Here is a 24671-nt window from a genome sequence, read left to right as displayed (position 1 = left end):
CAATTCCTGCCTCAGAGGTCAAGGATGGATCGATGGTCGGCGGTTTCCCCACATCACATCTCAGATGACGTTGTAAGTGTCGAGTGCCAGTCACATGCCTATGAATTAGTTACCATCCGTCTTACAAACAAACAAACAAACAGTCGAAATCGACGCGCTTTGAAGCCTTTTCAACATGGCTCTATTCTATTCTACCAAACTCCAAATACGTGCACAGGCTCTCCCATTGCTCATTGGCAAGTCAGTCGTTATTCTTTAGTTCACCCATTCGAGGCTCCTTTGGTGTGGCCTGGATCTAGCGTGTTTACATCGGCTCATGAACTTGCCGATCTAGTAAACTAACAACAAAGTACGCATCCTAGGACCTCTCCTCTTGCAGCTCTCATTCCGGTGTAAAGCTAAAGCCTCTTGGCTTAGGCGAGCTATCCGATTCTCATCGTCGTTAGATCTCCATGCCAAGCAGTCAGTTCAGTTAGTCACTCACTCTGTCTGTCTGTCTACGGAGTACACACGCGACGTTCCGCTGTAGTTACCCATTGACCCTTCATTGCTATGTATCGATACAACGTTGTCCAATTCTTGATAACCCTTGCCAACAGCATTGGCTCAGCGTCTGCGTCGAGCATATCTTTGTCAGCAACATCTTTGACTCTCGTTGTCATCACATATCTATGTACATACGTCCTCGTGCTTGGCCATTTGCCACCGTGGCTGCATAAGTCGTGTTGCATCTGTCAGCTCTTTGCCGAGCTGAGCTACCAACCGTTGATGTCTCACGACATTGATCCAATTGCCTTCTTTCAAGGACCACCACCACGCCTCGAATAGGTTCGTGTCTGCTAAAAAGCTACCTCCCGGCAAATAGCTTCCTGAGGTGATGAGCGACATGGTCACGGTACCTTTGTCTAGCTTGCACGTTAGCCATATAGTGTTACGACTACCACCACCTATGACTTTTGTTTCCAATCAAGGGCCTCAGACCATTGCTAGAGGCTGGCTGATCCTACACTCCATCGTCATCGCGGTCGAGCTACCTCTTTGATAGCGGCAACCTCTTGAAGTATTTCTCAACCATTCACCAAGAACCCTTTGTATTGTGACCATCACGCTGACGTCAATGGCCGTGATGGTCTAAATCTAAGCCACGGTCCAGCTGCCTCCTTACGTAGCATTGGCTGTATCTCTACAACCGATGCGCCGCTGCAAGCGTCAATCTACAACCGCTCTTGTCTAACCTTCCCATGTCCATCCAATTCAATATAACTGCCTACAAGCCGAATAGAGATAGGCAGGCATTCATCTTGCGGGGTAATTAGACACCTCCATTACCTATCCATTTGATACTTCCCAAGGCAGTATATAAACACCCCGTTGTCCAACGATCTCGACTTGGCCCTTTCCAAGTCTTCTTCCTTACCCATCAACTACCTAGAATTGAAGATACCTCAAGACATTTGAACTCAAAAACTTTCTTTCTTTCCTTCTTTCTTGCTTCTTTCACAAAAACTCCTTGCACGGCTCAGACACTGAACAATGGAGCAACCTATTAACACCCAAGAGGGTACCACACAGCCCCTGAACGAAACGCCTATTGTTGGCTCTCCCCCCCAGGATCGTAGAGCAAGCGATGCCGCACAAGACCGGAGAATGAGTGATGAATGGGGTACGTACAACATCTTGCCAAATAATTGTGCATCGGCAACTAACTGAGGAATGCTTAGATGCGTCAAAGGTACCCCCCAGTCGTTTCCAAAAACGTAAGGGATCCATCTATGCTACGCCCGGATCCCGCGATGGTCATGTCGACAGGAACTACCAGGACAAGTACTGGTCCAAGATGACCGAGAAGAACTGGGGCAGCGGCAGCAAGTAAGCATCGGGAGTGAGTGTTGCGTGATCAGGTAGCAGGAGTTTGGTTTCATGATTGATTGTCGAGTTCACAACTGTAAGATGGGAGTTTAAATACGGAAATTAAGGGAATAGTTATCTTGGACAAACGTCTTGCACGTCCTACTATGCAACAAAAACCTAAATTAGACATTCCACCTGGAACTGTCCATCATTCATCAATGCCATCGATCTCAATGGCGTCGGGATTTGAAGTGACTGCCGTTGTAGCTGGTGTGCCTCCAACTGGACCAGTACTGGCTGCCACGAATCCCTGCGGTGCTCTGGACTGCCTCTCCAGTGCCGCCATGGCATCCGTTATCTCGGCATCGTCTGCCCCTCCCGGACGACGTTGGCTGCGTGCGAGGGCTTGGGATGCAATAAAATTGACGTCCGTGTTGTATTGCGCCTGAACACTTCGCTTGATTCGTAACATTTCTTTAAATGTATCTTCGTTACCGTGCTGCACTTCGAACTGCTCCCATTTCGTCCAGAAGTCAGGGTTTGTGCGAGGGTCACAGAACTGCGATGCATGGCCATAGATGGCGCGAGCCCGGTCAATCTCACCCAGCCTCTTCTCCATGTCCGCAAATTTGAGGCACATGTCCTTAGCTTCGACATCTGGAAGAGCAGCGATGGCCCTCTCGTAAATTGGTCTGGTCGACGTCAGGCCGAAATTGGAGGCAGATTTGGTGATATAGAAGTTGAACATGTCAGCCTGGTCTTCGTCCGCAACTGCTCGTGTGGCCCGCTCGTAAATTCGCATTGCATGCCGCGCTAGGCCACGTTCCTCTTCCAAGTTGCCATACATGAGGTAGATCGTCTTTGCGAATTTCGGGGGGCAATCTTCCACGGCTTGCTCGAATAGATCGCGAAGTCGTTCTATCCCGATCTTCCGATCAACGGCCTTGGTAAGATACAAGTTCCAAAGCTCAAAAGCAACAGGATAGCTGAATAGGTCTAAGCCACGCTCATAAATCTTGAACGATTCCTCATAATATTTGTGCTCCTCGAGCAAATTGGCATAGTTGACAACCGTCTGAGGTGTTGCAATCCGGAGCTCAAAGATTCGTTCATAAACCTTTTTGGTCTCATCCAAAGTAGACACGCTTTCAACGAGATCGACGTAGAAGCTCCAGAGTTTCCAGCTCTTGTGGACTCTTTGTTGCGGTGACAAGGTCTCGTCGAAATAGTCCACAGTAGACCGCTTTGGTGCCTGAACTGCTTTGGCCATGATCCGGACGGCGTCGTCGAAGTTCTCATTTCGTAATTCCATTTCTGCCCATTCAATCCACATATCAGCAAGCTCTGCCACTGACTTGAAGGGCACCTTGATCGCCTTCTCCATGATGACCCGGGCGTTTCTCAGGTCACCTCCGCGTTCATAAAACTTTGCGTAGTTGGCCCAGAGCTGATGAAATGCCCCAACAGCGCGTTTCGGCTGTATTGCCGCAATTGCATCCGTGTACGTCTGAGCAACCTCCTTCTTGTTGTCGCCCCAAAGGGCAACTCTCTTTTCCCACTCTGGAACGTTGTTTGGATTCTGGCGTAGCAGGACGTCGTTTAGGAGGAAGGGTCGTCTGTCCATGAGTTGTTCAAAGCGCATCATTCTGATATCCAGCTCAAAGTCCGCGTTTTCGTCTTCTATCCCTTTCTCGGCCCTTGCAGACGCAACCTCCATGAGGGCGCCGATGATAGACTCCTCAAATTCGGTGTAAGCCTCGAAGATAAGGGTGAAGTCTCTCACTGTCATGACCGTGGTGATTCCCTCTTCAAAGACATCGCGAGCCCGTTCAAAGCTGCCTCTCCGGATCCAATAAGTAGCGAGACCTGACCATAGCTTCCCTCTTTGATCGGCAAATCTGGAAATACCACTTCGGATTATACGTTCGGCGTCAATGCCATTTTCGTATCCTGTCTCGATTTCGGCGGCGTGTTCAACAATAAGATCTACCATTTCGCTCCAGAGTTCGTAATGGCCTTTCCCATGCTTGCTGTTGAACCTGGCGTTGTTAAGAACATCTATAAATTTCAGCGCGGCCTCTGTATAAAGCCCCGTTTGAGTAAGTAGTTCGATAAAGTCCTCGGCGTCTTCAGGATGCACCTGCATGTAGCGTCGCCAAATTTTCACAGCAGTTTCGCCAGCGGCCGAGTTCGCGAATGGGCGATAGAAGGCCCAAATACGATTGTGCTGAGATATGGGAAGAGCTCTTAGAGCTCGGTCGAATGTCCGTCGGGTGAGAGTAACAAGCGGTTGTTTCGTCAGGAATTTGAGGTACATTTCCCATATCCGTGGCATCTTGTGTAGTAGATTGAGGGCCTTTTCGAAAAGGGCGTTGACTTTGCGATATTCTGCGGCGAATAATGCTGGATTCAACTTGGCAACGTGCTTAAGTCGAAACGAGAGATACTAGATAATGTTAGGCCTGAGCATTAGGCAACGCATGCCATTCCGTGGGTTGTATCGCACCAGTTTCCATAATTTGTATGAACGCGGCAATTGAGCACAAGCCCGCTCCATCACGTACGTCTGCTCAAGGATGGTACCGTGATGTGTTTTGAACTCAATGTATGCCAGCCAGGGCTTCACACTACCAGGGTCGCGAAGGATATCTTGCTCATAAACGGAATCCTCGTTGGACTGATGGAGTTCGGTCAGTTGAGTATCATACGTGATGAGCATCGTGTTTATGTGCTTACTACGAGATGCAGTTGCGGCTGTCTGCGCGCCCCGTGTAGAGCGTGATCGATCGGAGCCATAATGATTATGGAATTCTAGATCGGTAAGGAAATGGCTGAAGGAATTTCGCGAAGGTGGCGGTTGAGTCGAATCAACGTGAACCGTACATCGTCGAGACAGCTGGAAAGTGTCAAAGGACCTCGCTCCGAAAGCCACAATGTGCCTCGTATAGGCCCGAGTCTGGCCGAAGGTGCCAACTTAACACCCCCGAATGTTGCTGACCCCTTGTGCGCTTCGACGAAAGGAAACTAGAGGACTCCCGGGTTGCTTGATGTTCGGCTGATGAGAACGCGAGGTTGGTGTATTTTTCTGTAGCCCGCGACACCTGGGTCCTCACAGTTCAGAGACGGTCCACTAAACTGTTAAGGAGTGGGGCGACCAGTCCTTGCTGCTTACGTTATAGCATTGATAGCTGCCCAGCAACTCTGAGTGAACAAAGTCTAGGGGAGCTTTCCAGCCGATTAGTCTAGCGCCTTGGCCCTGTGACGACGACAGCCCAGATACCTTACCTTGAGACAGCCTGAAGCGAGACAGCTTCAGACTCTAGCCACCACTTCCATACGAACAACACCAAACCTGCCCGTCTCATCAAACCTTGCCTATCAAAATGTCGGGGGCCAATGTAGGTCAAAGCTTTCGCCTTCCTTATACGAGTTGAAAGAAACGCTGATGATGTTGGCCTAGGATCGCGAAGCCGTCTTTCCAACCCGGCAATCGCTGGGCATCATGAAGGCAAAGCTTAAAGGCGCAGAGACAGGCCATAGTTTATTGAAGCGAAAGAGTGAAGCTCTGACAAAGTATGTGCAACGCCACAGCTCTGCCCACCTGTTGTTGCGGCCGGCTAACCCTTGAATGTAGACGATTTCGAGGTTTATATCCCCGACAGGCCCTTGGTGTAAACCAATCCTTTCGCCAGCGTACTGATACCCGATAATACAGAAATCACAAGGCGAATCGATGAGGCCAAGCGAAAAATGGGGCGAGTCATGCAAATTGCAGCTTTCTCGCTGGCAGAAGTGACATATGCCGTTGGTGGTGACATTGGTTACCAAGTGCAGGAGTCCGCCAAGTCTGCTCGATTTCGCGTCCGTACGAAACAAGACAACGTATCTGGTGTTCTCCTTCCAGCTTTCGAAAGTTACCTTACCGAAGGAAACAATGACTTCGGTCTGACGGGTTTGGGTAAGGGAGGACAGCAGGTTCAGCGATGCAGGGAAACATATGCCCGTGCTGTTGAGGCGCTGGTTGAGCTGGCTAGTCTGCAGACCGCGTTTGTCATCCTCGATGAGGTCATCAAAGTGGTCAATCGGCGTGGTAAGTCGCCCGAACTGTTGACATCAACTGTGATACTGATTATCATCCCAGTTAACGCGATTGAGCACGTCATTATTCCCAGGACTGAAAATACTATCAAATACATCAACTCTGAGCTTGACGAGCTCGATCGCGAGGAGTTCTACAGGCTAAAGAAGGCAGGTTTTGGTATTATCCGATTCATGGCAATTCGTCTGACAAATGATAGGTTGCGAACAAGAAACAGCGAGATACTGCTGCAGCAGATGCCGAGATGAAGGCAAGGCGTGAGGCGGAAGCCTCCGCGCAGGGCGGAGACAAGTCCCAGAAAGACGATTCGACACCTGCAGATGTTCTGGGCGCCGGCGACGACGAAGACATCATTTTTTGAGAGGGCGGAAGCTGTGTTTGAAGCGTGCGACAAACAGGTGGTCATAGTACAATACTGGAGTGCAGGAGATAGCTCGATGTGTGTTGTGTTTATCATTAAATAAGTATCCATCAGCCAACGTTGTGGCCGTATCAATTAACAAATACGGCCTTCTTTCTATCAATGCTAGCATTCACATTCACTGTCGCTGGTAGGTGACTTTGATGGGTTTGTCTCCCAAGTGTAACCCAGCCGTGTTTTCCTTTGCGGTAATAGCGCCTTGTTCCGCCTCGTACTCAACAAATGCGATACCACGGCGACCAGGTACCAGCCTAACCTCGCGAAATCCGTCAAATCGGCCAAACACGCTGGTCAAAGTCTCAATGTCATAATCTTCGGGGAAGTTCTGGACGAAAAGAATTTTGTTGGGAGGGAGGAACTCGTCAAGCACACTGCCGGATGCTGCGGCGCTGGTGGACTTGAGACCTGATGATTTCGCCGCCTTTGCGGGTCTGTTGTCGTTGACTGAGCCAGACCCTCGCTTGTTGATTTGTCTCTGCTCTTCCGCAGACTCAAGAGCCTTGCGTTTGTCTATATGTCCCGCCGACGTTAGCGATGAAATAAGATGAGAAATGAATCCTACCCTTTTCAGCCTGTCGATGGCGCTTATGTTGTTCGAGCTCTTCCTGGTTGCCCTTTAATTCAATGGTCTTGTCGCTCTGCGTTCGCGCGAAAGCAAGTTTCATAGGCTTGCCGAAAAGCTCGAACCCATCAATTTCGTTGATAGCATCTTGGGCACTTTCAGGGCTATCATAGACAACAAATGCCTGCCCTTTGGCACGCAGATTCTTCTTCGCCACAATGTCGACAACATTGCCGAACTCTGCGAATACTGTTCTCAAGGTATCTACCAATGCATCAAGCTTGACGCGCTCTTCGAGATTTTGGACGTAGACACTACTGAACGTTAGCAGGTATCCTTCACGTGGTGTCGGGTGTGCAATGACACGCACGTGGAGATGGGCATGCTAGAAGCCATGATGTAGGTATGCTGATGAAGAGAAGGACAAGATTGATTCCAACCGCGATGAGGCTCTTGTGGTTTATAGTGGGGCGTCGGTGGAGTAGCAGGGGTAAAGGTGGCTAGTGTTAAACCAAGCGTTTCCTAGAAAAGTGTTAAACCGGAGGTATTATATAATCAAGAGGGATTATATAGTCCTGCAAAGGGTTTAGCTAAAATAAACCTTAGAATTAATATGGGCCGCTTATATAATAAGTTAGAATCTTAAATAGGATTAGCCTAAGGTAATATCTCTAAGAAGAGGGGTAATAAATTATAAAGTATAAAATAATAATAGATAATTTAAGTTAGGTTAAATAATTAAGAGTCTTAAAGTTATATTTCTTTAAGGCAGCTATAACTATAAAAATAAAAAATAAATTAATAAAATAAGCCTTAAAATTAATACTACTTATATAATATAATATCTTTAAATATAAATATAAAGATTTACCTTTTTAATAGCCTTAATAACTAGGATTCTTTTAAATAGTTATATAATATAAAAATAATTATAAAGAAGATATATAAGTTAAGCTAATTATTTAATTTAAATTATTTTAAAACTCTTTAAATATAAGAGTTATAAAAACCTAAAATTAAGGATTATTAAATAAAATTAAGTAATAAGTTAGTATTAATTACCTTAAGTAATAAAAGTAATAAATATTATATAACTTAATATAATAACTTACTAGCTATAAACTAAAAGGTTTATAAAGCTAAAATAAATATTTATTATATAAACTTTAAATAATATAATAAGTAAATAAATAGTATTTATAATATATTTAATTAGATAATTAAAAAAATAAGCCTATATTATATTAAGATATACTTACTTATAGTAAATAAGTTAAGTAAATATAATAATATATTTTAATTTTACTTTAACCTTAAAGCTATATATAATATTAATAAGATAATTAAAAGAAAATAAGCTTAAAAATATTATTTTAAAGTATTAAAAAGTATTTTAAATCTTAGAATAAATTAAAAAAAGTAAATTATTACTTAAGAAAAGGTAATTTAAGTTAAAAAGCTTAGAGATATTATAAAAACTTAATATTTAATAACCTAATTTAAGGACTTATAATAAGCTTTATTTTTTTTTTAAGTTTATAAGTCAGCCTCGAAAGATATATCTAAGTATCTCCAAAGTCTAATATAATTTAAATATTTATTACCCCTCAGCAGGCAAAGCTTTATTAAGTCAATATCATTATAGTTAGCTGCCTTAATTGCAGCCTAAACCTAGCTGCATATAACCCAGCTGGAGAGCCTTACTTACTCTTCAGCTGGCCCCAATCTTCTTCCTGCAACCCACTTCAAAGGCCATCTTGAACCACAGCGCGACTGAGACGAGGGGGACGGCGTGCCGCAATATCTGATGTGGATGGAAGACGGGTAATCGTGGGGTTCTGTGGGAAGAAAATGTATTAAGTTTTGTGTGAGTTCAGTTGCCTAAAGTCAAAGACTTGAAGTGGTGACGTCGGCGTTGGCGGCGTAAAGAGGGTCAATTAGGTCATAGGACACAGCACGTGACAGACTCAACGGATTAGCCAAATATTAGTACACTATTAATATAAATAAGGGATAATAAGCTTTATATTATTACTTTAAGATATTTTTATAAATTAAATAAAATTAAAATAAGAAAAAAATTAAAAATAAAACCTACTTTTTATTAACTTTTTTTATATAATTCTAATAAGAGATTTAAAATAATAAATAAAAAGGTAATAAGATATTAATTAATTATGTAAGAAAAAAAAACTTTAAATTAATATTTAAAGCCTTAAAGTCTAAAAGTTAAAGCTTATTAATTAATAAGAAAAAATAAAACTAATTAATTATATATAAGTTAAAAAAAGGCTTAGTAAAATATACCTAATTAAGTATTAAGACCCTAGAGAAGTATATATTATATAAAAGGGGTTATAAGTATCTTAATAGTATATTATATTAAATAGTATTCCTAGATATTACTTCTAAGAGATTTTAATTAAATTAAAGGTAATTAAATTAATTTCAGTAATACCTAAAAGAAAATAAAGAAATTTAAGAACTCTATTAGGAATTATAAATTAAAAGTAAAATCTTAAAAGAAAAGTTAAGTTAATTATATCTAATTAACGTATTAGTTTTAGAAAAAATAATTACTTTTGTAATACTAAGTAGTAGATACCTATTATATAAGTTATATATCTTAGATTTTAAAATAACCTTATATATATTTAATAATATTAAGTAATTTAATTTACTTAAAATAATATAATATAAAAAAGGTATATATATTAAATTTAAATAGTTATTAATCTTAAGATATAAAAAAATATAAATCTAAGTCTTAGATTTAAAAAATAAGTTATATAAATTAATATTATATTATATTACTTATTACTAAAAGATAGGTATTAATTTAATATTACTTTATAAGCTTTAATAAAAAAGGTATTAATAGGATTAATAAAATAATATTAATATCTTAAGATATTTAAATAGCTAGGTATTATATAAGTTGAAATAAAAATATAATTAATATATATTTAAATATATATATAAAATAAGTAAATAAGCCTTGTTTATCATAAAGTATTTATAATATAATTCTTAGATTATAAATAAGCCTAATAAGGCTTTAGCTAGAACTTAGTATTATTAATTAGAATATTTAAGACTAAGAAGTTTAAAGTATTTTATAAATTATATCTTTAAAGTAAAAATAAAGAGATTAATAATAATAAAATATAATATTTATATATTAATAAAGATAAAATAATAAGAGTATTATAAATTATAAGAATAACTTTTAAACCCTAGAGAAAGAAATTTAATTAATTTTTATAATTATTTAATTAGAATATATAATTATATCCTAGTTTAGACTACTACTTTTTTACTAATTTTACTAAATCTATTCTTATATATAAGGTTAATTAATTACATATTATACTATATATATTTAATTAATAAAGTTATAACTTTAGGTTAATTTAACTTTTGATAATTAACTTATATAAAAGTTAACCTAATTCCTTTATAAAACCCTGCCTTTACCTTATATTTATCTTTACTTCTATATAAGAAGGAGGATATAAAGTACCTATTTGGCCTTAATAATTATATTCTTAAGCCACTCTTTATATTAGGCTAGCTTACCTATAAATATAATAAGGAAAGCTACCTCTTCTGCCTTAAGAGACTAGCCTTACTATAAGGCTTCTTCTAGCTTCTTTAATCTAAATAGCTTTCTAGCTAGCTAGGTTAGAGATATTATACTACCTAGGTAATTTAGATTTATATAACTAATTAAGCTAATTAGGTTATATTTAAAAATAGCTATCCTAACTAGGCTTAATCTACCCCTTAAAGAGAAGTTTATCCTAATAGCTTTAGCTATCTTATATAAAATAAAGTAATTTTTACCCTTAGCTTACTTTAATATTAATTTAATTATATTAATAAGCTTATAATTAGTTATATAATAGCCCTAATTAGGCTATAGGCTATTATATATAATAGGTATTATATTAGTAGTTATACTTAATATTAATAAGTATAACTAAAAGAAAGGAAATTAATTTAAGGAATATACTTAAAATATAATAAATAAACTAAATATAATATTCTTTTAGGTAAAATAAAGAAAAAAAGGTAACCTAATTACTAAGAATTAATTAGTATTAATATTATTAATTAAGGCAGTAATTATATTATTAAGGTAAATAAACTATATATAATTTTAAATTTTATAATAATAGCTTATTATAATAATCTTATTATTTAAGCCTTTATAGAAAAGTTAAAAAGCTTAATAGCCTTATATAAGGCTAATAATAAGAAAAAGAAATATATTTTAAATTCCTTTTTATTATAAATATATTTAATATTTAATTTAAAAGGTAAAATATTAATTTAATAATATATAAAATAAAGCCTAAAGTCTTAATATAAAATAATAAAATAAGATATTTATTTTTAATATAATATAATATAAGATATTAAATATTATATTAAAAAAATCTAATAACCTTAATATTAAATCTTAGTAAATTATATAATTATTACCTTAAACCTTAAGATTTAATTAAATAAAAGGCCTTAATATTATAAACCTAATATATCTAATAGCTTTTAAAGTTAATAAGAAATCTATAAAGTTTATTAATATTAGTATTAAATAAATCTAGCTAATAAAATTAAAAAATCTCTTTATAATCTTTTTTAATAATAGTAAATATAATAATATATTTAATATATTTCTTATATAATTTTTAATTTTTCTTATTTTTTTTTTTAAATACCTTAATTATATTAATAATATTTATTACTTATTTTTTTAGCTTCTTAATCTTACTTTAAGTAAATATAATATTATTTTTAATATTATTAAAGAAAGTATTATATTATTCTCTTAAATAATAAAATTTCTTTTTAAGTTTTTTAATTTTATTTTTATAAGAACTTAAGTAAATAAATAGGCTTAAAATATCTTTATTTTTATTTATTTTTATTAGGATTTCTTAGAGTTTTTTTATAAAAAGTTAAGGTTTTTTAGGAAGTATAATATAATAAGGATATTTAATAATTAAAAAGTAATTTAAAGTAATAAATATTATTATATAAATATTACTTAGTATTATATAATATAATCTAAATATATATTATTAATATATAATAATTAATACTTAATTATAAAAAAAATAAGTTATATTAGGTTTAATATTAATAAATTTTATAAGATATAATATTAAGTATTATTAAAGTATTATATTTCTTAATAATAAATTAAATATATATTAGGCTTAAATAATATAAAGAAATTCTATTAATACTTAATAGGCTAAAACTTATAGAAATATAAATAAATATAATTTATATATTAAAAGTAATTATAAAATAACTTAGTAATTACTTTATAACTCTTAGGATTATTAGCATTTTTAAAGTAATTATTATAATTAAGCTTTAATAGTTATAAATAGATTTTCTTAGTTTATACTAATTATATATAATTAATAAAAAATATAAGATATATATAATATAACTATTATCTTATTTAATTTATAATTAATAAATTAAAAATCTACTTTAATATAAGAATTCTCTTAAGATAAGATATTATAAATAATAAAACTTATTATTTATAATTATAATAATAACTTATTAAATACCTAATAAGAACTAATAAAACATATTTATAAAAAATATATATATTTTAAAAATAAGCTTAAAAATAACTTTAAAATTATAAATAAGAAATAAATTATAAAAATTTAAATTTAATAGTTTAAATAAAAAGGATTTATTATAAATTACCTAGCTAAATATTATTATTAATAGCTAAATTCCTTAATTAAAATTATTATTTTTTTATTAATTTTACTTTATTTAATTTTATATATAAAATTAATTAATTATATATCTTATTATATATATTTAATTAATAAAAGCTAGTTATAACTTTTAGTTAATTTAACTTTTATTAATTAACTTATATAAAAATTAACTTAATTTCTTTAAAAAACCTTATTTTTATTTTATATTTATTTTAAAACTTTATTTATAAATTTCTTATTTTTATTAATTTAAAAATAATTTCTTCTTAATAATAATAACCCTTTTAGATATATTAAAAAGCTATTTTTTTTATATAATTAAGTTACTTATAAAGGCAGTAAGAAAAACTATTTAATTTAACTAAAGGTAATAACTTTTTCTTAGGCCTTTTTCCAGGTCTTTAAGACTTAATAGCTTAAAATTAACTTAATTTAAATTAATTAAATTAATATAATACCTTTAATTTATATAACTAATTAATTAAATTAGGTTATAATTAAAGATAATTATCCTAATAAGATAAGATTTATATCTTAATAAAAAGTTCTTCCTAATAGTAGTTATTATTATATAAATCTCTTTAAGTTTTTTCTTACTAGCTATATTTTAAATAGGCCTAATAAGTAAATTAAAGTTATAATTAGTTATATATTAGGTATTAAAATAATATAATTATTTTATTATTAGTAAGAAGGATTAAAAGCTAGGTTAAGAAACTTATTTTATAATAAATAAACTAGGTATAATTATAAAGATTAATTAAAGAATAATCCTTTAGGTAAGATATAAAAAAAAAGATAATTTAACTACTAAGAGCTAATATTAATACTACCTAGTTAAGGTAATAATTATATAATTAAAGTAAATAAACCTTATATAATTTTAAATTCTATAATAATAGTTTATTATAGGGGTTTTATTATTTAAGCCTTTATAGAAAAATTAAGAAGCTTAATAGCCTTATATAAGGCTAATAATAAGAAAGAAAAAAAAAAAAAAAAAAAAGTAGTTAAATTAAATTATAGTAAAAAGGCATATATAATATAATTATATTTAAAAGAAAAATTAAAACTTAAAAATATACTAATAAATATTAGATTTAGATCTAAGAACTTAAATAAATTAATAAATATTATTATAGAAATTAATAATTAGTAATATAAATACTATAAAGAATAATAAATTAAAAAATAAGAAGGATTATATAACCTATAATAAAATACTAATAAATAAAATACTAATTTAGGATAAAAAAGATATATTAATATATAATATAAAACTAAACTACGGCTAATAACTATTAGGATAATTAAATAAAATAAATCTAATATTACTTATTATAACTATTACTAGAAAGGATATTATAAATAAGAATATAAGAACCTTACTAAGACTAATTAAGGGTTTAGGCTAATACCTAAAGATAAGAAAAGTAATATTATTAAGAAAAATAATAAAATATAAATAGAAAATAAAACTATTAATATAATAAGAAAAGATAAATATAATATAATATAAATAAAATATATTAATAACCTTAACCTATTCCTTAGTAAAAAAAGAAACCCTTAAAAAATACTACCTTAAACTAGAACTAAAATAATAACTTATTCTAAGATATTTAGCCCTAATTATAATAATTCTCTATTTATAAAATAAGAAAAAAAAATTAAGTATAGAAAGAAATAATAATATTAAGTAAAGAAGGATAAAATAATTAAACTTAAATAGGTATTAATGCCTAAAATAGAAATATAATACTTTATTAAAAAGAGATTTATATTTATAAGTAAAAAGGGAAAAAAGATTACTCCTAATATAAATAATAAACCTAGTATTAAGAAGGTTAACTAGGAAATTAATAATATTCCTATTAAGATTATCTTATAATAAAAGAAATACTAAAAGACCTTATAACTCTAAAAGAATAAATATAAGCTAAAAAGGACCTAAGGAGATACCTTAACTATTTAAACTATAAGTAGATACTATAAATATTATATATATAACATTACTATTTATGATATTAATAAAATAAGATAATAAATAACTACTTTCTAATATAAATCTAAGAATATTAGGAATAAAAACCCTACTTAATTATTAATATAATTAGGTATTAAATTATAAAGAGATATAAAGGATCTTAAGTAGTAAACCTAAAAGCTTATATAAAAAGATGAAATAAAGGTTTAGTATATATTTTAAACCCCTAATATATTATATAATAGAGATAAAATATATAATAAGGAATAGAAATTAAAGAAAATAAATTATTAAATAAGAAATCTAATTAAATTAGTTAAAATATTAACTAATAAGAAGAATAATTATCTAAAGATAAGTAAAATACTTTTTAATAATTAAATAAAAAATAACTAAAAGAATTTAAAAAGAAAAAAAGAAAGATCTTATATTAAAAAAGAAAAAGTAAATAATATCTTAAATTATAAAGTAAGAAAAATAAAGGCTACTTATTAGGAAAAACTAACTACTTAAGATAAATATCTTAATAATATTAATAATATTAAAAGTAAATATAATATAAACTATCTATAGGGAAAAAATATATATTATTTATAATAAAGTAATAAATACGTAAGAAATTAAAGATTAAACTCCCTAAGAAAGCTCTAGGAATAGTAATAAAAAGAAGCTAATAAACCTACCTAGAACTAAAAGTTAGAATTAAAGGTAAATAGCTAAGTATACTTATAGATAATAAAGCTAATATAAACTTTATTTCCTTTAAAATACTTAATAAATTAAGGCTATTATAAAAGGATAAGAAAGATCTATATATGATATATAATAGATAAGGAGAAGTCAATCTTTATAAGAGTAGAAATACTACTAGAGAGATTAACTACCTTAAGGTATTTATTAATATAAATATTATAAAGATAAGATTAAATATATTAGATAAATAATAATAACTATTAAAGAATAGTTTAAATAACTAGATTAACATATTAAATAGATAAAATAGATTAGTATAAGAGAATCTAATAAATAACTTAAGAATATATTACTAAAGTATTATATCTATAAGGAACTATTTTAAGAGGAACTAAATACCAAGTTACCTTAATACATAAGTTATAATATTAAAATTATATTAAAGGATAAAAAGAATCTAAAGTTCTTCCTTATTTATAACCTATCTAAAAATAAACTTAATATACTTAGAGAATAAATACATAATTTATTGTAAAAGGAATATATTAGATTATTAAAATTATTAATAGGATACCTAGTTATATTTATATTAAAGCCTGACTCTAATAAACTTAAACTTATAGTAAATTACTCCCTAGTTTAAACCACTGCTTTTTTACTAATTTTACTAGATTTATTCTTATATATAAGGTTAATTAGTTATATATTATACTATATTTGGCTTAATGAAGCTTTGCCTGCTGAGGGGCAAGAAATGTTTAAATTATATTAGACATTGGAGATGCTTGGATATAGCTTTTGAGGCTGACTTGCAAACTTAAAAAAAAAAAAAAAAGAAATATTATACTATATATATTTAATTAATAGAGTTATAACTTTAGGTTAATTTAACTTTTACTAATTAACTTATATAAAAGTTAACCTAATTCCTTTATAAAACCTTAGCTTTATCTTATATTTATTTTTACTTTTATATAAGAGGAAGGATATAAAGTACCTATTTAGCCTTAATAATTACATTCTTAAGCCACTCTTTATACCAGGCTAAGTTACCTATAAATATAGTAAGGAAAGCTGCCTCTTCTGCTATATTAAAATAAGCTAAAAACCCTTACTTTTATTATAAGATATATTACTATATAATTATTATTAATAATAATTAATTAGGCTATAATTATTTAAGTATAATAGTTAATTATTATATACTTAGCCTTATAATATAAATTAATAATATTAATATAAAAGAGATTCTAAGTTTATATTCTTTTTTTATTATTATAAAATTATAAGTAAAGACCTATTATATATTAATAAATCATAATTAATATAATAAGTTAATCTTATAGTCTTTAATAACTAAGTATAGCTTTATATTATTATATAGAATATATTTATTATTAAATATATTATAGGCTAGATAAAAATATTAAAAAACCTAGCTAATTACTTAGAATAAGGTTAAGATATATTAAGGTAGTAATAGGCCTTTATTAATAGTATTATATTAGATACTAGTAATAATTTATATTAGATATAATTTATAAAATTAAAATATATAATTAAGTTAATTAAATTAATAATATAAATATTTTATTATAAGAATTAAGGGCTATTATAGGATAAAAATAAGAAAATAAAAGAGAAAAAAGGGAAAAAAAGGCAAATTAAGAAAAAAAGGTTTTAATATTTAGGGAAAAATTATAAATATTAGTAAATTAAGGCTAACTTAGTAGGTTAATAATAGATTAGATTAGGTTATTAATAATATAATAGGAGAAATATAAATTAAGGATAAATATAATTAGATAATACTTAGGCTAATTAACTTCTATAAAAGTTAACCTAATTCTTTTAATTCTAATTTTAATAAAATTTCTATAAAGCCTTACCTTACCATATATTTATTTTTACTTTTATATAAGAGGAAGGATATAAAATACCTATTTAGTCTTAATAATTATATTCTTAAGCTATCTTTTATGTTAGGCTAAGTTTAGGCCTATAAATATAATAAGGAAAGTTACCTTTATTACCTTTAGAGACTAGCCTTATTATAAGGCTTTTTTTAATTTCTTTAATCTAAATAGCTTTTTAGTTAGCCAGGTTAAAAATATTATATTACGTAAGTAATTTAAATTTATATAACTAATTAAGCTAATTAGGTAATATTTTAAACTAATTATCCTAACTAGGCTTAATTGACCTCTTAAAGAGAAGTTTATCTTAATAGCTTTAATTATCTTATATAATAAATAATAATTTATTACCCTTAGTTTACTTTAATATTAATTTAATTATATTAATAAGACTATAATTAGTTACATAATAGCCCTAATCAGGCTATAGGCTATTATATATAGTTATTTTATTAATGGTTATAATTAATATTAATAAGTATAACTAAATGGTATTTTAAGGAATATACTTTATAATAGATAGATTAGGCATGTCCTTTAGGTAGGATAAAGAAAGAAGGGTAACCTATTAAACCTAACTTAGATTATTTACTATTATTATTATCTTCTCTAGGATTTATTATATCTCTTCTTAGAGATATTACCTTAGGCTAATCCTATTTAAGACTTTAACTTATTATATAAGTAGCTTATATTAATCCTAAGGTTTATTTAAGCTAAATCTCTTATAGGATTATATAATCCCTTATAATTATATAATACCTCTAGTTTAATATATCCCCCTAGAGTAGAAATATCTTAATACTTTAATTCTTTAAAAACCCTCTTTTAGAATCTCTTTATAATTTACTATAAGTCTTTTAAGGTTAATCTTATTATATCTTATTATTTTATATGCTTTTATTATACTTTAATTTATCTTATATTTTTAATAGGTAAATTATAAATTAGGCTATTATATTATATTTATAATAAATAGATTTTATAAATAATAAATAAATTATATAATTAAGCTAAATAATAGGCCTTTAAATTTTAAGATATAAAAGCCTTTTTTTATTATTAAATTTAATCTTTATTTTTTTCTTTAAGTATTAATACTATATCTAATATATATCTTTTCTTTTTAGCTATTTAATTATTATACTAAGCTTTATTTATTAGTTTTAATATATATATATTAAGTATTATCCTAAGTATTATTTAATTATATTTATCCTTAACTTATATTTCTCTTATTATATTATCTTATAACTTAAATTACAATAAGATTGTGGTTGATTGTGCAATAGCCCTGATCGGGCTGCAGGCTGTTGCGTACAGCAGGCATCATATCAGTGGCTATGATTGATGTCAGCAAGTGTGACCAGAAGAGGAAGTCAGTTTGGGGAACGTACTTTATGATGGATAGACCAGGCGCGTCCTTTAGGTGGGATGAAGGAAGAAGGGTGACCTAACTGCTAAGAGCTGGCATTAATACTACCTAGTGAAGGCAGTAATTATGCCATTAAGGCAGATAAACCTTATATAATTTTAAATTCTATAATAATAGCCTGCTATAAGGGTCTTACTATTTAAGCCTTTATAGAAAAATTAAAAAGCTTAATAGCCTTATATAAGGCTAATAATAAGGGGAAAAAAAAATAACTTAATTTAATTTATTATTTACCTATTAAGCTAGCCTAAATTTATTAATATTTATAGTTTTTTCTTAAATATTAAAACCTTTTTTTCTTAATTTATCTTTTTCTTTTTTTATTTATTTTTTTACTTTCTTTCCTTTATTTTATATTAGCCTTTAATTTATATAATAGAATATTTATATTATTAATTTAATTAACTTCATTATATATTTTAATTTTATAAATTATATTTAATATAAATTATTATTATTACCTAATATAATATTATTAATAAAAGCCTATTATTATCTTAATATATCTTAACCTTATTTTAAGTAATTAGCTAGGTCTTTTAATATTTTTATTTAGCCTATAATATAGCTAATAATAAATATATTTTATATAATATTATAAAGTTATACTTAATAATTAAAGATTATAAGATTAACTTAATATATTAGTTATAATTTATTAATATATAATAAGTTTTTATTTATAATTTTATAATAATAAAAAAAGGAATATAAACTTAAGATCTTTTTAATATTAATATTATTAATTTATATTAAAAGGCTAATTATATAGTAATTAATTATTATAATTAAATAACTATAATATAATTAACTATTATTTATAATAACTATATAATAATATATTTTATAATAAAAATAAGAGTTCTTAGCTTATTTTAATTTAGCCTTTTAAAATTAAAGCCATAATAGTAATTATCTTAAGAAGGTAATTATAAGAAAGGTATTGAATTTATTATAAATAAAAGAAATATTATTTTTATATTTATAAATTAAGGCTATTTATTTAATTAAATCTTAAGGTTTAAGGTAATAATTATATAATCTACTAAGACTTAATATTAAGGTTATTATATTTTTTATATAATATATAATACCTTATATTATATTATATTAAAACTAAATATTTTATTTTATTATCTTATTTTAATACTTTTAGTTTTATTTTATATATTACTTAATACATATTTTAAGTTTTAAATATTACTTATTATTTTTTATAAAATTTAATTTATATTTTTAAGTTTTTATATTATTTTTTTTATTATTATTATTATATTATTTTTTTTTCTTTTTTTTTTCTTTTTATTATTAGCCTTATATAAGGCTATTAAGCTTTTTAACTTTTTTATAAAGGCTTAAATAATAAGACCCTTATAGCAGGCTATTATCATAGAATTTAAAATTATATAAGGTTTATTTACCTTAATGATATAATTATTACCTTAACTAGGCAGTATTAATACCAGCTATAGGCTTACCTCTTAGCAGTTAGGTCACCCTTCTTCCTTTATCCCACCCAAAGGACTGGTCTTCAAACGACCTTTGAAACCGCGCCTGGTCTATCTATCACAAAGTACGTTCCCCAAACTTCTGGTCACACTTGCTGACATCAATCATAGCCACTAACACGATGCCTGCTATTACTACGCAACAGCCTGCAGCCTAATCAGGGCTATTACATAACTAACCATAATCTTATCGATATAATCAGACCGGTGCTAGAGCAAGCTAAGGGCAATGATTGCTATATATTATATAAGATAGCTAAAGCTATTAGGATAAACTTCTCTTTAAGAGGCAGATTAAGCCTAATTAGGATAGCTATCTTTAAATATAGCCTAATTAGCTTAATTAGTTATATAAATCTAGATTACCTAGGTAATATAATATCTCTAACCTGGCTAGCTAGAGAGCTATTTAAATTAAAGAAGCTAGAAGAAGCCTTATAATAAGGCTAGTCTCTTAAGGCAGAAAAGGCAGCTTTCCTTATTATATTTATAGGTAACTTAGCCTAGTATAAAGAGTAGCTTAAGAATATAATTATTAAGGCTAAATAGGTACTTTATATCCTCCTTCTTATATAGAAGTAAAAATAAATATAAGATAAAGGCAGGGTTTAGAAATTTTATTAAAGTTAGAATTAAAGGAATTAAATAAACTTTATATAAGTTAGTTAGTAAAAGTTAAATTTACCTAAAGTTATAACTAGCTTTATTAATTAAATATATATAATATAGTATATAACTAATTAACCTTATATATAAAAATAGATTTAGTAAAATTAGTAAAAAGGTAGTAGTTTAAACTAGGATTATTATATTATATATATTTTTATAGTCTTAAATATTTATTTAATACTTATTAGCTAACTTTTAAATATAAACTCTTTTTTATTTAATTTCTTTACCTTTTAATAAGCTATTTACCTTTTATAAGCTTTAAATTATTAAAGTAATTTATTAATATATATTTAATAAGAAAAGTACTCCTCCTTATTTATTTGAGGCTAAGATTTATTATATTAAGTAGAAGATATAAGTTATTATTACTAATATAATAAATAAAAAACTAAAAGTTTTTTATATTTTAATTTTTTATTTTAAGCTATAATTTAATATTTTAATTTTCTTAATAATATTAAGTAGTATTAAGTCTTTTACTTAGCCTGCCTTAATAGTATTACTATTAGTTAGAGTATTAAGGAGTATTAGGCTAAGTTAGGTGCTTTATATTATAAGCATTATAACCTTAGTAGCTTTTATTACCTTATTTAAGTAATATATATCCTATTTTTAACTTACATTTAACTAATTTAAATTATATAGCCTTATTATTACCCTTTTTACTACCTTTTTTTTCTTAGATTATATCTCATAAGATAAGTATGTTATGTGAAAATCTATAAGTATTTTTTATAACTTATTTTCTTATTTTAAATTATATTAATATTTTATGGATTTTAAGAGAAAAATTAAGTATTATGTTATAGCTAAAGTTATTTTAAAGGGTATTCTTAAGGGCAGTTTCTCCTTATTTAATAATTAACCTCTGCCTTACTTAGGTAAGATATATTTTCTCTTTTTGTATTATAGGTAGTAGTTTATATGTTCTATATATAGAGAAAAGTCTTACTCTTTAGGCATATTTTTATTAATTTTAAATTTAATTCCCTCTTATTATTTACCTCCTCAAGTCAATACATTATTATAAATTCTAAGATATATAATATATAAATAAAACTTAAGATATTTCTTATAATATTAAAAGATAGTATATACTTAAGATAACCTTAAAGAGTAGAAATATTCATCTTATGCTCTGAAAAATTATATATTATATTAAGAGTTATAAAATATAGAATTTACTTTAAGATATATAATAATATAATAATTAAATAAGCCTTATTACTTAGATACTTAAATTATTTAGTATTTCTTTAATTAATCTTTTAATAAGATTTATATTTTAATATCTTTTTATTTAATTTTAAATGTTTATAAGCCTAAATAACTTATTACTCTCCCTTAGTTTCTACCCTTATAGTACCTTTATAAGCCTATTTATAATTAGTTTAAAGCTTATATTATAGCTTAGGAATATCATTTCCTTTTAGATATATTCTTATAATTAATAATTATAAATATTTTTATATTAAAGTTTAATTCTTAGTTTTTATAAAGGATTCTTTAGGAGATAAATTATTTCTCAAGTATTGCTTATAAGGTATAAATTAGTATTTTATAACTTATTATATAAGCTTTAAAATAGCTTTTATTAAAATAAACCCTTCTTTATAGCTTATAAGAGTATAAGTTGTTATACCTTAGTTATTAAGGTAATTATTATATCTTACTTATTTACTTATTATCTTATAAGTCTTTTATAAGCCTTGATTATATATTCTTATAAGTCTTTTCTATTAAAGGTATTATTAGTTAATAAGATATTATTATATATTATAAACTTCCTTTAGGATTAAAATATAAACTATAATAATATATTATTTATAAATAATTATAAATATAATTAACTACTGTTATATACTTTTCACTTAGATTATTTATAAGCTAGGCTGGTTATAATATAATAAAAATAGTATTTAATAAACTTATAATACTTATATAAAGAATTAATTTAATTATTTTCTTATATTAATTTATTATATATTAATCTGCCTTTTCTTAATTTAAAAAAAGTTCTTTTTAAAATATTATAAAAGTATTTAAGATATGTATAATATATATTTTATATATCTTCTTAAGATATATTATTTAAGTAATTTTAATTATTTTTAAAGTATATTTTTAATAACTTTTATCCTAAGGAAGTATTATAAGTTTTTCCTTTTAGTTAATTTATATTTCTCTTAAAGAGATTTTATAAGTTATAAAATAGCTTTTTTAGTTTCTTTTTTAAATAGAATAATTATATTATTTATATAAAAAAAGATTAATAAATTATTATTTTAATAGTAATAAGTCTTATTTTTTATAAATATAAATTCTTATATTTAAAGTATATTTCTAAGCTTTATTTATTACAAAAGTAATATAATTTATAATTTATATAGCACTTTATGAAGAAATAATACTTATTTTCTTTTTTTCTTTTTTTTCTAAAGTATTAAAAGAAGTTCTATAAATATACTATTTTATAATTTAATATTTATAAATATTTAAAAGCTAAAATAATTATTAAGTAATATATAAAGTAAAGCTAAAGGTAATAAAGTAAAATAATAAAATAAGGTATTTATTTTTAATATAATATAATATAAGGTATTATATATTATATTAAAAAATATAATAACCTTAATATTAAATCTTAGTAGATTATATAGCTATTATTTTAAATCTTAAAATCTAATTAAATAAGTAATTTTAATTTATAAGTATAAAAAAGATATTTCTTTTATCTTTAATAGGCTAAATACCCTCTTTATTATTACCTTCTTAAGGTAATTACTATTAAGGTTTTAACCCTAAAAGGCTATATTAAAATAAGCTAAGAGCCCTTACTTTTATTATAAGATATATTATTATATAATTATTATTAATAATAGTTAATTAGGTAATAATTATCTAAATATAATAATTAATTATTTTATAATTAGCTTTTTAATAGAAATTAATAATATTAATATTAAAGAGATTTTAAGTTTATATTCCTTTTTTTCTTATTATAAAATTATAAGTAAAGACTTATTATATATTAATAAATTATAACTAATATAATAAGTTAATCTTATAGTTATTAATTACTAAGTATAGCTTTATAATATTATATAAAATATATTTATTATTAGATATATTATAGGCTAAATAAAGGTATTAAAAGACCTAGTTAATTACTTAAAAAAAGGTTAAGGTATATTAAGGTAATAATAGGCCTTTATTAATAGTATTATATTAGGTAGTATTAATAGTTTATATTAGGTATAGTTTATAAAATTAAAATATATAATTAAGTTAATTAAATTAATAATATAAATATTCTATTATAAGAATTAAGGGTTATTATAAGGTAAAGGAGGGGAAATAAGGGGGGAGAAAAGAGGAAAAAAGTAAATTAAGAAAAAAAGGTTTTAATATTTAGGGAAAAATTATAAATATTAGCAGATTAAGGCTAGCTTGGTAGGTTAGTAATAAATTAAATTAGGTTATAAGAAAATATAATAGGACAAATATAAGTTAAGGATAAATATAGTTAGATAATACTTAAGGTATTTATAATTATATTTATTATATTATATTAAAGTAATTTAAGGTTATTTCTTATTATTATTATTAATAGGTTTAAAAATAACTTCCTAATAAGTATTATAATATATATTTCTTTAGTAATTAACTTTTTTTTATTAATTTCCTTATATTATAAGTCTTATTTTATATTTTTATAAGTATTTATATTTATTAAACTTATAAATAAATACCTATATATACTTAACT

At 27.2% G+C, this 24671-nt stretch overlaps 4 protein-coding genes across 4 annotated transcripts; 2 read left to right on the top strand and 2 right to left on the bottom strand.

Annotated features, from left to right (window-relative positions):
* Window positions 1-1533: 1533 nt before the first annotated feature.
* FOBCDRAFT_279176 (uncharacterized protein) lies at window positions 1534-1873 on the top strand (the record flags this gene model as incomplete). The annotated part of the gene is made up of 2 exons (XM_031189976.2): window positions 1534-1663; window positions 1722-1873. The coding sequence occupies 2 exons, from the start codon at window positions 1534-1536 to the stop codon at window positions 1871-1873; spliced, it is 282 nt and encodes a 93-aa protein (XP_031033961.2).
* Window positions 1874-2047: 174 nt separating this feature from the next.
* Window positions 2048-4964, bottom strand: FOBCDRAFT_252938 (uncharacterized protein). Its single transcript, XM_031189975.3, has 3 exons — window positions 4588-4964; window positions 4358-4528; window positions 2048-4297 (listed from the first exon to the last, which is right to left on the bottom strand). The coding sequence occupies exons 1-3, from the start codon at window positions 4645-4647 to the stop codon at window positions 2060-2062; spliced, it is 2469 nt and encodes an 822-aa protein (XP_031033960.1). The 5' UTR covers window positions 4648-4964; the 3' UTR covers window positions 2048-2059.
* Window positions 4965-4987: 23 nt separating this feature from the next.
* On the top strand, window positions 4988-6391 carry FOBCDRAFT_231249 (ATP synthase subunit D-domain-containing protein). The gene is made up of 6 exons (XM_059609857.1): window positions 4988-5249; window positions 5312-5424; window positions 5486-5496; window positions 5567-5941; window positions 5993-6099; window positions 6150-6391. Exons 1-6 carry the CDS (start codon window positions 5235-5237, stop codon window positions 6309-6311), a joined length of 783 nt encoding a protein of 260 aa, XP_059465803.1. The 5' UTR covers window positions 4988-5234; the 3' UTR covers window positions 6312-6391.
* Window positions 6392-7466, bottom strand: FOBCDRAFT_231244 (uncharacterized protein). The gene is made up of 3 exons (XM_031189974.3): window positions 7304-7466; window positions 6934-7247; window positions 6392-6881 (listed from the first exon to the last, which is right to left on the bottom strand). Exons 1-3 carry the CDS (start codon window positions 7327-7329, stop codon window positions 6490-6492), a joined length of 732 nt encoding a protein of 243 aa, XP_031033959.2. The 5' UTR covers window positions 7330-7466; the 3' UTR covers window positions 6392-6489.
* Window positions 7467-24671: the final 17205 nt, after the last annotated feature.

Source organism: Fusarium oxysporum, chromosome IX (assembly GCF_013085055.1).
Source record: "Fusarium oxysporum Fo47 chromosome IX, complete sequence".
Lineage (NCBI taxonomy): Eukaryota > Fungi > Ascomycota > Sordariomycetes > Hypocreales > Nectriaceae > Fusarium > Fusarium oxysporum.
Note: the sequence above shows the minus strand (reverse complement) of the source record. Positions and strands in the feature narration are given on the sequence as shown.

Bases quoted from the DNA above. Each gene is read 5' to 3' on its own strand.
- FOBCDRAFT_252938 (XM_031189975.3), bottom strand. From the start codon at position 4,647: ATGGCTCCGATCGATCACGCTCTACACGGGGCGCGCAGACAGCCGCAA. The intron at 4,529-4,587 runs GTAAGCACATAA...GAACTCCATCAG, and splicing joins AGCCGCAACTGCATCTCGTA to TCCAACGAGGATTCCGTTTA. The intron at 4,298-4,357 runs GTGCGATACAAC...AACATTATCTAG, and splicing joins CATACAAATTATGGAAACTG to TATCTCTCGTTTCGACTTAA.
- FOBCDRAFT_231244 (XM_031189974.3), bottom strand. From the start codon at position 7,329: ATGGCTTCTAGCATGCCCATCTCCAC. The intron at 7,248-7,303 runs GTGCGTGTCATT...AACGTTCAGTAG, and splicing joins TCTAGCATGCCCATCTCCAC to TGTCTACGTCCAAAATCTCG. The intron at 6,882-6,933 runs GTAGGATTCATT...CGGGACATATAG, and splicing joins CCATCGACAGGCTGAAAAGG to ACAAACGCAAGGCTCTTGAG.
- FOBCDRAFT_231249 (XM_059609857.1), top strand. The intron at 5,942-5,992 runs GTAAGTCGCCCG...TTATCATCCCAG, and splicing joins CAAAGTGGTCAATCGGCGTG to TTAACGCGATTGAGCACGTC. The intron at 6,100-6,149 runs GCAGGTTTTGGT...GACAAATGATAG, and splicing joins AGTTCTACAGGCTAAAGAAG to GTTGCGAACAAGAAACAGCG.